Genomic DNA, 12,602 nt, shown 5'->3' on the forward strand with positions numbered 1-12,602 from the left:
AAACCAAAATTGTGTCGTCAAGGGTAACAGTGACAAAGAAAGACCTATTGACAATTTTGCCCAACATAACAAAGTAAAAATCTCTAATGTCCAACAAAAGTGTTTGGTCTTTAAGAAAATTAAACGCTCTCTGGAATGTATTGTTGAGAAAAAAAACAATTTCAAAAAAGCCATGCGCGCGCATATAAATTTGTTTGACAGCATTTGACAGTTGAGTTGAGTAACATAACCTCATTGTAATTGTTTACAAACCTTGCATATTTAAGAAAACACTGAGCAAGTTCCTTATTAAATACTTTGTAAAACTCAAAGTATGTCATATTTGGGATCTCCTTACTCGAATTCGTACAACCAAGACTACGAATATGAAGATGATAATTTTGACGATGAAGATGATCGTGAAAACGAAGATCCTCATGACGACAGTGATGAAGGTTTTTGATATAATCTACCAAAATTTGGCAAAAAAATCACAAATGTTTTAATTTTTAGATACTGAAGATGCCAGTGAAACAGACACTGGCCGTCATGAAGAGCCCCTCGAAATTAAAGAGCAAATGTATCAAGACAAATTAGCGAGTCTTAAAAAGAAACTCCAGCAGCTGAGTGATGGCAGTCATCACGACTACAACAGAAAAGTGAAGAAACTTGAAAGTCAATACAGGGAGCGGATAAGAGTGAATATTTTGTACCGAGACTATCGAATTGAATGTGTGGAGCGTGAATATATTGCTGAAAAAAAAGCTGCAGCTAAAGATTTTGAAGACAAAAAGATTGATTTGCGAGAGAATTTAATCTCAGATTTGGAAGATAAAAAAAGAACAATTGAAGCAGAACGTTATTCGATTGAACTGACTGGAGACTCCATGGAAGTTAAGCCAGTAATGACAAGGAAATTGCGTCGTAGACCAAACGATCCAATTCCTGTGCCTGAAAAACGGCGAAAAGCGCCTACAGCACAAATCACTTATCTTTTGGATGAGAAAGATATTGAAAATGACCTGAAAATCATCAATAGGGGGAAAGTGCTGGCGCCTGTAAGGAAACCAAGTATTGGTTCGTTTTACTTATTAATTTTTTTCCAAATAATAACTGATTATTTTTACTTTAGATGATAACATTTCACTATGTCCTGGCAATCTTCAAAGTCCTTTGGCTGTTTCGCCAGGTCTTAATGATTTACCGTTAATTGAGACGAGAATTGAAGACGGAAAACTTCTCTATGAAAAACGCTGGTTTCATCGAGGTCAGAGTGTTTTTGTTGAAGGAAGGGATTTGCCAAAATTTCCTGCTAATATTTCTGCAATAGGCAATGACATGGTAAAGTTGAAAAAATATTTTAATTTTTTTATTGTTTTATTTTTTTTTTTGTTTCAGATATGGGTGAAGAGATCTGATGGTAGTAAAGTTAAAATCTACTTATCAAGTTTGGCTCGGGGCAAAATATCAGTTAAAAGAAGAGCGTCCTAAATAATTATGTAAATAGTACTATCGAGAAAATATCACGTTTGCTGCAGAATTTAAGTGGAAAATATTTAGCATTTTTTTAATTACTACTAGGAATTTCATGTGAGCTGTAGTTTGTAAACAATAAATAATTGATATGTTCTGTGTGTTTTAGTCATTTATATTTTTAAACAAAAAGTACATACCAGCGAGAAATAAAATTAAATACAAAAATTTTCATTGCTTTTTCTGTAATTATACGGTTGATTCTTCTAGGGCCCACATTAGAAACTTCTCAACTTCTAATATAGCTAGAGCTTTAAAATTTTGTATCCAAACCAAATAGCACTAAAGTTGTTTTCCAAATAGTCAATTGAAACACAAAATGTATGATTCTTCATTCTTTGTATTAACATAAATACAGACATTAGGACTAAAACTTATTTAAAATGAAGTAAGGAAAATCTCCCTTTTATCTCCTGATATTAGTCGGTGCCTCTTACTGTGACCACTTTCATGCTTTTCAATATTAATAAAGCTAATTATACCTATGGCTAATACGATACACAAAATTGTTAATAGAACACCAGCGAACTTAAAATAAAAAAATGTACACAATTAATAACATCACTTACTATACTTACTGTTAAAAGTATAGTTTTATTGTCGGTTTTAGCAAATATACATCCAGCAACAGCCATAGCTAAGCATAATGAGCCTAAAATTATCAATAAAGTGGGCAGCTCAACAAAATCTAAACCAATGTATCTTCTAGGCCACCATAATTCGTCAAAATAGATGGCTCCCATTGTTATAAGAGTTATACTCAAAATCTATAAAACAGTATTAATTTTGTAAACAGAACTACGTATACTTACTCCAAATAAAACACTGAATATAGTTAAAGCAATTCGTAAAATGTGGCCGTTTGGTTTGAACTTCATTATTGCGTTATTAGTTAGTTGTATTTCATTTCAAGTACGAAAATTTATCTACATCTGATTAGAAAAACTTGTTAAACAGGTACACATGACATCCTGTTATCAGCATCTTCAAAACTTAATAATACTCAACCGCACTTTGTGTACATTATTCGTAAATGTAAACAAATAAATTAATTTACGTATTTATTCTAAACATTTTTTCAAGGCCACCGAATTACGTTTTTTTTTTCAAGGATGGATGTAATGATAGGACAGTCAGAAGAAATAAAAGGCGTGTTTTTTAATGTCTTGTCTATTTGGAAGACATTTCTTGTTATTAAAACCAGTATAAATTGATTGAGTATGAATACAATTTCTTACAGTATACATAGAGCATATTGCCTTTAGAAGCGAAGGAAACTATGTTACAAGCTAGACCAACGGTTCCTCTTTTGCACAAGGTCCTTATACAAGATTTCTAATTTTACAACTTTGATTGGCTACTTATTTATATCCAATAAAAATAATTTTTCCAAACGAAATAAATCGTGTCGTATGGGATAAAATAAAGTCTCTAAGTCAATGTTTAGTGTTAGACAGTAACTCAAACAAAATTTCTACATTAACAAATACACCTACAGTAGTTATACACACTGTAATGCAACTTGAATTTTAAATTAAAACCTGCACTATAATTACACAAAATATTTACAACTTGATCAAGTGCTTCAAACAAAAAATGTACACATATTATTTATAATAATTATCCATAAAAACTTTGTGTATTAAAAATCACGTATGTACAAAACAATTATACAGTTATAATCCTGTGCAATGTCCTACACAAACTCAGCCAGATTTAACACAATCTGACTCAATTAATAAGCGAATACGGGAACGTTAATTTCTACGGCTACGTCCATCACAGTTTTTTGTTTTTGTTTTAACAAACTCTGGAATTGTCAAGGCCTATGAAACCTAAAAACAAAACAATCATAAACAATTATTGCATAAAAGCATATGAGCAACTATGGAGGAAAGCGCACTAAATTAATTCCTATATAATCAGTGAGAAAAAAAAAACAAGAATTGTTAGAACTGAGTAAAATTGTTTTTTTTTGTTGATTAAACGAATTTTTGCATTTAGTTTTCAAGAAAAAATATATTGTGACAAAAACAAACAACATGAACGACGTAATTTTTCTATTTTTATTGGTCAATTACTCATTCCTGAGACATCAGTGAAGCGGTTTAAGGGTCGATCTTTTTTACGCCTTAGATCTATTCTGCTTAGTTTGTGAAATAATTTGATGTTTTTAAACGAAAACACACTTTATTTAATTTATTATTATTACACCAAAACGAAGAATCTTAAAAAAGCAGGACTTTTACACAACTAATTTAAATCTACATTGTCGGTTTGTAAAAATCAATAATAACAATTATAATAATTAAAATAAATAAATTTTTAAAATCACTGCGGATGCAATTTTGATATTTCTATGTAAATAATTTTTTTACTCCAAAATTAAGACTTAATATAGAATTAGAGTATGCATTTTTTTTCAAAAAAGTTCAAACACTGACAAAGTTGCTTTAACGCTGAGAAAATAGAAATACAAAAACTAAAAAATACTTAAATTAAAATTCTGAAGAATTAAGCGACTGAAAAACTGAAAAAACTGTAGAACTGGAAAAAAACACTAATAAATTGAAACATTAGATTCTGAACCAATCCACCAACTAAAACCACGAAAAACTGAAAAATTGAGGAAATACTATGGGAAAATTAAGAAAAAGCTGAAAAACTTGAAATACTAGAAGCCTGAGAAAACAAAAAATTTTCAAATGTAAAATAAAATTTTAAACTAAATACTTTATTACGATGTCTACAACTGTAGGATGTTTAAAACAATTCAATTAAGTTTAGGAATTTAGGAAAAATAAAATGGGTGTCAAATATTTCCATTTTTAACAAAACAAATTTATTTCAAGTTTTAAGAAAAGCCCTTAAAAATTACGTGTTAGGAAAGTTACCTAAAATCCAGTCTCTAGTTTACTAGAGAAATATATCAATATATGAGTTTTTTGTTTGTTACTTTAAGTTTGTCTACCTTAGATAAGGTGGCGAAATGGTGAGGAAAAAAGTACCTACTGAAACCTCACCTTTCTGCTCTTGCAGCTAAGATAATTTTTGAGAATAATTTATAATGACGGCGAAATACCATGATATCGAATTAGAGTAAGCTGTGCCTACGGAACTTTAGCTGCAATTTAACAGTAGCACTTTTGAGGTTAAGGTTACGTTGTCTTATGTTGATTTTAAACAGCATAAGATGTGGCTAAAGTTACAGGTCACTTGCTCTAATTGAGTACATTTTCGGTCTCATGTTATTTAGCTACACATAAAAATTTGTTTTTTTTTGCAAACAATTTAAATTGACAAACAATATTTTAACTTTATAAATAATTTACTAAAACGTTATATTGTAATTTTTCCATAGCTGCTCATATTAACCAACAACAAGAAAAATACCCACCTCGTTAAATGACGGCTGCCCTCATGTACTGCCATCTCTGAGCTTTTGAACTCGTTTAATTCCTTCCTAATAGCAGCTTTGTCTTTTGGTGTTAACCTAGTCCATGGCTTGTCTGCCCTACGATCATAATCATGTGCTTGTGTTACTTCAATATAATCATTAAATCTGATAATCTTCTTTTCTTTTAATTCTTCAACAGTCGGTCGGAAGCTCAATTTTCGCAACAAAAATCGTTTTTTCTCTTCTTTTTGTTTCTTTTCTTCAGCTGGAGTTTGTTCTAGAAAACATTACGTTTAAAACATTAGAAAAATCATAAAATAGACAACATACTTTTCAAAATATTCCTCTCTTCCAACTCTTCTTGAGTAGGTCTCATACTTAATCTTCTTATCAATCTCGCTCCGATTGCTTCCTTGGCTTCTTGTCGTTCGTTTTCCGATTGTATTTGCAAAATATTTCGGTTAATGAGCTCTTGACGATCTGGCCTCAATGATAATTTCAGCGAAAGACTCTCTTTTCTGGCAATTTTAAGAGCCAGTCTGTTCTCTTCCGACAATTCCCCATCTTCATCTCTGTAATTGATTGGACCATCATTAGAGTCGCTGTCACTACCGTCCTCCTTGATTACATACGGCCTGGCATTTTCTTTGTTTTCTAAAGTGCATGGCAAGCCTATGCCAAACCTCACGGGCTTCGAGCTGAAAATAATACAATGTTCACTATTTTCACATTTCTTTAATTTTTTTTTTGTAGAAAATTATAATTTGGTTCTAATAAAAAAAGTGAGTGAATTCGAAAATAAAGACATTATGCAACCAATTCGAGAGTAAAATTAACTAGACGCCCTCTGGTGACGACATTTCATACTTGCTGAAAACAGTAACATTTATTTAATGAATTATTCAGCAAATCTGCTGTATACTGTTAATTTCTTACATTAGAGAGAGTCAGTTTAAAAGTATGTGGTGGTAAATACTAGCATTGCCTTTGATTATGCAGTTTTTCGTAATTATAAATTTGGAATTTAAAAGTAGATAAAAAGTGAAGATTTAATTTTTGATTACAAAGTGTTACTAAAACTAAAAATTACTAAAAATTTTTCAGCCATTTATGGTTACTGTTTTCAGCCTTGCTCAGTGGCGCCCCCAACGGTAATTTTACTACCAAATACGAAGGTAGTGACTACGAATTACCATAGTTTAGGATACAAAACAACGTATCAATAAAAGGTCCTCCTCTTTGATAGTTTCGTTAAGGTCGCAAGAGGACGCAGTTCTTCCATTAAGTGCAACTAATTTTAAAATATGGCTGTATTTAAATAACAGTTAACACAAGGAAAGCAAAGAAAATACAGATACATAGAGCATTAAATTCTCAACAGTAAGAGATAAAAATCATGCAAAAATTATTCCGTCAACTATACAGGGTGCCTTAAGTAGATCCATCCGAAAACAGCATGGCAATACTTCAAATAGCAAAAAGTTATGGATCGATTATACACCCCTGGGTCACGCTGTACATAACCGTTGGAAATTTAATTCTCTACAAGTTTGTTTCTTATATTTTATATTTTTAATTGTATTTTCTGCATTATATCATTATACGAGTTTTATAAGACGTTTTGGTTCTGGAGCACGCCAAAGGAGTGCCACAATTAAATTTTATAAAACGAGTGTAATATACTATTTTTCAACTTTCAATTTATATTTAAGAAATCTGATTTGCCAATAAGTTGGTAAAAGTGATACATTAAATAATCTTATGAGAAAAATAAGGATTGCCATTATCATGCTTATTTAGAATTTAAAGTGTTAAAGTAATGAAGAACAGATAAGTTAATAAACATCTTATTTGACAGTCAGACAAGTGTGTTAAAGAAAGTAATACTAAAAAAATATGATTAGATACTAAAAAAATTTAGAAGATCTAGAAAAATATACAGGGTGAATTTGATAGTTTGGAACATATTTTAGTGGGTGCCATAACAAAATTACCTACAAAAGGATTTTTTAAAGCTGCAGAGTACAACCTAAGAAGACAAGTTGGAGAATGTACAAGTGTTTATAAAAAAATTTTAGAAAATAATTGTAAAGTAGCACCTGAAGAAAATTAAAAAAAATCTAAAGATGTATTATTTATAAAATAATAAAAAAAGAGAGTTTAGATTTTATGTACAAAAAAATAGTTTAGAAAAAAATCTTAATAAAACTCTAAAGATGAAAGTACAGAAACTCTGCTGGAAGAATTTTTGAAAAGATACAAAGATGAATTTTAAAGAAAATTTGGGGAAATAAGAAAAAGTGTTTCTAAAAGAATTTTTATCCACAAACGTCACAAAAGTTGTCAAAGATAAAAATAGTGCAAGACTATCGAAATCAATATAAAAAAATACTATTACCAAATACAAATTGATAATTATCGGTAGAAGATACAAAAAAAGTACAAGTATCAAAATCGTAGAGAATTCTATCTTCAACGGTTTAAGAACAAACAAGTTTTCCGAGAGTTGACCGTTGGTAAATTTAAAAGAAGTTTAAAATTGAAAGGAAATTTAACTCTCAACAATTTTCTTTAAACACATTCGCAGCGCTTTGAAAAATATAAGACGAAGCGCAAACTTAAAACAATTTTCTCTCATGTTTTTCGTGAAAATTTTGGTCAGTTGTTCTGAGTTTATTAGAACACTAGTCTATTTTTCCAAGTAATTAATAAATTGGTTAAATGTAATTACTAATTAATTATTATTATTTTATATCTCGTTTCGTCTCCTAATCTACAGTCCTTCCGTAGAAACGACATGATATAACATTTTTATTTTTATCTTACTTTATTTGTATTTGTGCTTACTTTTTTAAATAATCATTATAATAATTGTTTTTGGTTGTTTAGAGCCCCTGCTATTTAATTACATCCCTATGTAATTAAACTTCATATTTTTAGCGACGTTTCAGTTTTAATTAAATCATGTCACCTTCAAGCAAGACCTATCAATATTGCAGCCTGATGATGATTTAATTAAAATGGAAACGTCGCTAAAACAACCAAAAACAATTTCTTCCGTCAAATTTTTCAACGGCAAAATATTATAATAATGCTCTAAACAAGAACTTAGGATGGTTGGTTGCTAATTGTCTATTGATGTACAATAAACAACGACTGCTAACAACAATTTAATAAATAAGCAAAGACAGGATGAAAGATGTGATTATGGGTGAATTATGGCAACAATGAAAATATACACACACTCTAATAATTACCATAGTTTTATCCGAGGCCTCATAGGGGGCCTTCTGAACGAATAAAGTAAAACGAGAAAAAAGTTAGTTTAGACGCGCAAGACGCCAAAGTATTAGAAATAACATATTGTAACTCACTTAAAACTGGAATTATTTTCCGTTTGCGCTTGTCGAATTGTTAATGGTCTATTTTCTTGTGTTGGTGTATTTTGCGGTGTTCCAGGACCACTACCACCACCACTACTCTTCTTTTTCAAAGCTGATTTCAGAGGCATGGCATTGAATTTTGGTTCTTTAGCGGGAATCTCATCTATTCGACTTGTGTCGATGGTAGGATCCGGTTGAGGCATGCGAAACATGTACGAGGTTTCGTCGAAATTTTCAAAATCGATTTCTTCGCCGTCATCGTCTTCGTTTTCTAAAAAAATTCAATCATTTTTTTCGCCTACATTACAATCTTTTTAACTTCTAATATAGCCAGAGCTTTAAGATTTTGTATACAATTCAAATCGACTATTCTGAGTTCAACTAAATTATTTTCAAGATGGCTGAACTTCCGGAACTATGAGAAATTGGCTTTAAATGATAACTACCTATTTTATTGCATTCTTGAAATCGCCTTTTTGGAACTGAGTAAAATGTACTATCTGTCATAGTTTTCGAAGTATATGAATTCTGTTGTCAAAATTTTCATTTGCATGGGCATTTAAAATATCACAGCCTTTGAACTCTTTACAATAAGTGAATAATTCTTTTTGTATTTGATAACCAAATGCTTGAAGAGTCTTCTGAAATCTTTACGATTGTCAACTGTCAAATTGCAAGGCTACTATAATATTTTGAAAATGGTAAATAAAAAATTATTATAACACAGTTTTTTCAAATGGAATGACCCTGTTTTCTCAATAGCAATCAAAAGAACATCACTTTTTATGCAAATATTCTTTAATTTTTTAAATAATAGCAAAAAACCGAATTCTAGCTCATTATTTTCATTTTTAATCGAATAAACTTTCGGAAAATACGATAAAATTGTGCCATTGATTAAAAGAAATGTTAGATTTGTCCAACATTTTCACTCAAAAAGTTCAAAATTTGATAGCAGACGACTGAGTTACTTTACATAATTCAACAAGTTATAATAAAGAGATAGAATGTAAAGATTCCTATGTTCCGCTAAAAAGGTTTTCTGATGAGTTGCGTAACCTCAGAATTAACGTCTCAATACTAAAAACTGTAAGTCTCGTGTCTAAAGATCCCATTGATATTAAAGCTTATAAAAGTTTGCAATCACAATATAAAAAAAATATTGCAACGACCAAAAAAAATGCTTATAATCAGTTTCTAAAAAATTCAGTTAATAAATCCAGGGATGTATGGAAGCTAATAAATTTTGAAAGAAATTGTAATCCACACAGAATCAATAACGAGATTTCCAGTGATGAGTTTAATAACTTTTTTTGTTCTATAGCAGAAAAAATTGTAAACTCAATACAACCAAATTCATTTCCAAATACTAGCCAATCCTTCAATCGTACTATAAATACTACTAAATAAATACAATCGTACTATAATAAACTATAATTAAATATTATAGTTTTATTGCTTACTCGATAATAAACCAGCTGAAAACTAAATAAAATATTGAAGTTTGACAATTGTTGACCATTTTGCAAAGTCTACTTGATTAACTATAAAAATTACGAAGTAAAATCCGTTTTTTTGTGTTTTATTCAAAAACTGTAAGAGATAAGTTAGGATGTGTTGATAAAAGTCACCATAAATTTTATTGTTCTTTTCATTACCCTTAAGAAAATAGGATCGATATTTGATAACCAATTTGAAAAAATCATACTAGCCTTGAATTTTGACAGTTGATAATTTTGAAAATTCCTGAAGGCTCTTCGAAAGTCCGGTTATCGAATGCAAAAAAAATTATGAAATAATGTTTGAAAAAACTGTTTTATAATAATTTTTTAATTCATCATTTTAAAAAAATTATAGTAGCCTAGCAACTTGACTTGAGATGACCCTTCGAACCTTTGGCTTTCAAATGCAAAAAAAATTATTCACTTACTGTAAAGAGTTCAAGAACTGTGGATATTTTAAATGAAACCCTGCAAGTGAAAATTTGTAAAACATTGACATACAAAAACTATGACAGTTTAGTAACTAACAATTAGGGTACATTTTATTCAGTTCTAAAAGGCAAATACAAAAATGCAATAAAAATAGGTAGCTACCATTTAAAATTTCAAAGTTGGCGCCAATCTCTCGTACTTCCGGAAGCTCAACCATTTTGCAAATAACTTAGTTGAAGAATAGTCGATTTGAATCGTATACAAAATTTTAAAGCTCTACCTACATTATAAGTAAAAAAGTTTGTAATGTAGGCCTTAAAAGAAACAGTCTATCAATTTTTCTCAATAAATTTCGTCCACTTTTGACATTTCATTGTCAAAAAAGATAGAAAGTTATGTCCCATTTTTGTCTTAGTAGAAAATGGCAACAGCGCATTTGTATTTTTTGGAGTGAAATAAAGCACAAATTGAGAGTTTCTGTGTAAGAAAAGAATTCTGAGATTAATTAATTAATCCTAACGATACTGTGTGGGAATCTTGCGAAACAATTGAGTTTTTGCTGAAAAACTGACGAAATAATTTTTTGAACTCAAGTGTAATAGAAAACTTGAAATTTTATTAGAAAACAGCAAATTCCAGATGGTTTGACTGACATTTACAAAATAATCAAACAACAATTTTTTGTTCAGTCTGTTTCACAGTTGGGAATGCAATATCTTTCTTATATCCAATGACAAACGCTTCAATTGTGCTGCAATTTTTTGTGCACCAGTTAAACAAGTAGGTGATTTTTATGTTTTATTGATCAGTTACCAATTCCTGGGACAAATGAGACACCAGTAAACCGGATTTAGAGCCGGTCTTTCTCACAGAACAAGATTTCGTCTTAGATGCAAGTAAAATAGTCGATTCTACTTAGTTTTTTAAATTATTTAATTTTTTTGACAAAAACACATTTTTTTAATTTATTAAACTAAAACAACTATAACAAAAAAATTGATGTAATGATTTTGAACAAAATACTAATAAAAAAATTGATAAAAATATCTTATTTTAAATTAGAAAAGTTAAATACGCCTATAAGAGGTTTAAAACTCATTTAGAAAACAACAATTCAATTTAGGGATTTAAGAAAAATAAAAAGAGTGTAAAATATTTCCATTTTTAAAAACTTTCACAAAATTATTATACAATAGAATTAGATAATGATGAGTCGGAATAAAAAAATCAATGTTTCCCAAATTTTGTCAATTAAATAATAAGGGTGATGTAACTAACCTTCGTATTCGTAATCGGCCATTTGTGGCGGAGGCGGCGACTGCCGATTGGGCACTGGACTAGGAGAGCTAAACATGGGTGGTGGAGGGATAGGCCCGATTTCTGATAAGGGAATAGGCGGCTCTGGTAAGTCAGAGAGCATAAGACCAGGATCGGACATTGGGGGCGGAGGTATATTCTGGGACTCTTTCTCAGATGAAGGCGGTGGATTGCCGAGAAGACTTGGCTGTCCATCATTAACTAGAAATTGTTATGCACATTTTGCAACACCGTTATTAATTAATTATTACAACACTTACAATGTTCACTGTGGTAGCACAATAATCGTCTCGTCAACCTCCCGTGGCCTAAAGTGTTGGGTCTTTCTGGTTTTCCGACTTCACTTCCAGGCTGGGTAACTTGCGAAGGCGTGTCTCCGTTGGGAGAAACGGCGCCGTTATGTGCCGCTCCATCAGTCTTTTCTTTTTTTGGCTCTAAAAATAATAAATAAATAAAAGCTAGAGAAAAAAAAAACTAATCTCATAATAATTGTGGAAGGCTCTGAGAAAGCGATTTCAATTTAAACAATATTTCCAGTCACCACATTATACAGGCTGATTCTTTTAGGGCCTATATTAGAAACTTTTTCACTTCTAATATAGCTAAAATTTTAAAATTTTGTATACGATCCAAATCTACCATTCTGAATTAAATTAAATTATTTTCAAAATGGCTAAACTTCCGAAACTACAAAAAATTGGCGCCAAGTTTGATATTTTAAATAGTAACCATACATTTATATTGCATATTTGAATTTAAATTCTCAAGCTGAGTAAAAGTTACCCAAGTTGTTGGTATTTATCTGACATAGTTTATGACATATGTCAATTTTTTTGTTAAAATTTTTATTTACAAGGGTTTATCACAGCTCTTGAACCCTCTGCGATAAGTGAAATTTTTTTTGTATTCGACAACCGAAGGTTTGAAGAGTCTTCTAGAGTTTTCAAAATTGTCAACTGTCAAAATTCAAGGCTAGATTTTTTCAACATGGTTATCAAAAAACTGCTACAACTCAGTTTTTTCAAATGGAACGGTTCTATTTTCTTAACAGCAATCGAA

General features: G+C 30.4%; 2 protein-coding genes across 8 annotated transcripts in view; one reads left to right on the forward strand and one right to left on the reverse strand.

Moving 5' to 3' along the window:
* Positions 1 to 102: 102 nt before the first annotated feature.
* Positions 103 to 1,607, forward strand: LOC655969 (uncharacterized protein). Its single transcript, XM_008197921.3, has 4 exons — positions 103 to 434; positions 493 to 1,056; positions 1,112 to 1,320; positions 1,378 to 1,607. The coding sequence occupies exons 1-4, from the start codon at positions 314 to 316 to the stop codon at positions 1,468 to 1,470; spliced, it is 987 nt and encodes a 328-aa protein (XP_008196143.2). The 5' UTR covers positions 103 to 313; the 3' UTR covers positions 1,471 to 1,607.
* A 227-nt stretch (positions 1,608 to 1,834) lies between these two features.
* The window catches only part of LOC656132 (uncharacterized protein), a 40,350-nt gene continuing 29,582 nt past the window's right edge, over positions 1,835 to 12,602 (reverse strand). For 4 of the 7 annotated variants that reach the window (XM_015983091.2, XM_015983094.2, XM_015983097.2 and 1 more), the window contains 9 exons: positions 11,804 to 11,977; positions 11,505 to 11,744; positions 8,284 to 8,563; positions 8,167 to 8,199; positions 5,240 to 5,607; positions 4,910 to 5,186; positions 2,325 to 3,347; positions 2,091 to 2,279; positions 1,835 to 2,040 (listed from right to left, as the gene is read on the reverse strand). In XM_015983091.2, the coding sequence (XP_015838577.2) occupies positions 3,332 to 3,347; positions 4,910 to 5,186; positions 5,240 to 5,607; positions 8,167 to 8,199; positions 8,284 to 8,563; positions 11,505 to 11,744; positions 11,804 to 11,977 (1,388 nt within the window). In that variant the 3' untranslated portion in view covers positions 1,835 to 2,040; positions 2,091 to 2,279; positions 2,325 to 3,331. The remainder of the gene's footprint in view (positions 2,041 to 2,090; positions 2,280 to 2,324; positions 3,348 to 4,909; positions 5,187 to 5,239; positions 5,608 to 8,166; positions 8,200 to 8,283; positions 8,564 to 11,504; positions 11,745 to 11,803; positions 11,978 to 12,602) is intronic. The other 3 variants (XM_015983095.2, XM_015983096.2, XM_015983093.2) reach the window with 3 other exon arrangements.

The sequence above is a fragment of the Tribolium castaneum genome, chromosome 2 (genome assembly GCF_031307605.1).
Source record: "Tribolium castaneum strain GA2 chromosome 2, icTriCast1.1, whole genome shotgun sequence".
Taxonomy (NCBI): domain Eukaryota; kingdom Metazoa; phylum Arthropoda; class Insecta; order Coleoptera; family Tenebrionidae; genus Tribolium; species Tribolium castaneum.

Excerpts from the sequence above, each read along its gene's own strand:
- LOC655969 (XM_008197921.3), top strand. The coding sequence starts at position 314 with ATGTCATATTTGGGATCTCCTTACTCGAATTCGTACAACCAAGACTAC. Across the intron at positions 435-492 it reads TCATGACGACAGTGATGAAG|ATACTGAAGATGCCAGTGAA; the intron begins GTTTTTGATATA and ends TTTAATTTTTAG. Across the intron at positions 1,057-1,111 it reads TGTAAGGAAACCAAGTATTG|ATGATAACATTTCACTATGT; the intron begins GTTCGTTTTACT and ends TTTTTACTTTAG.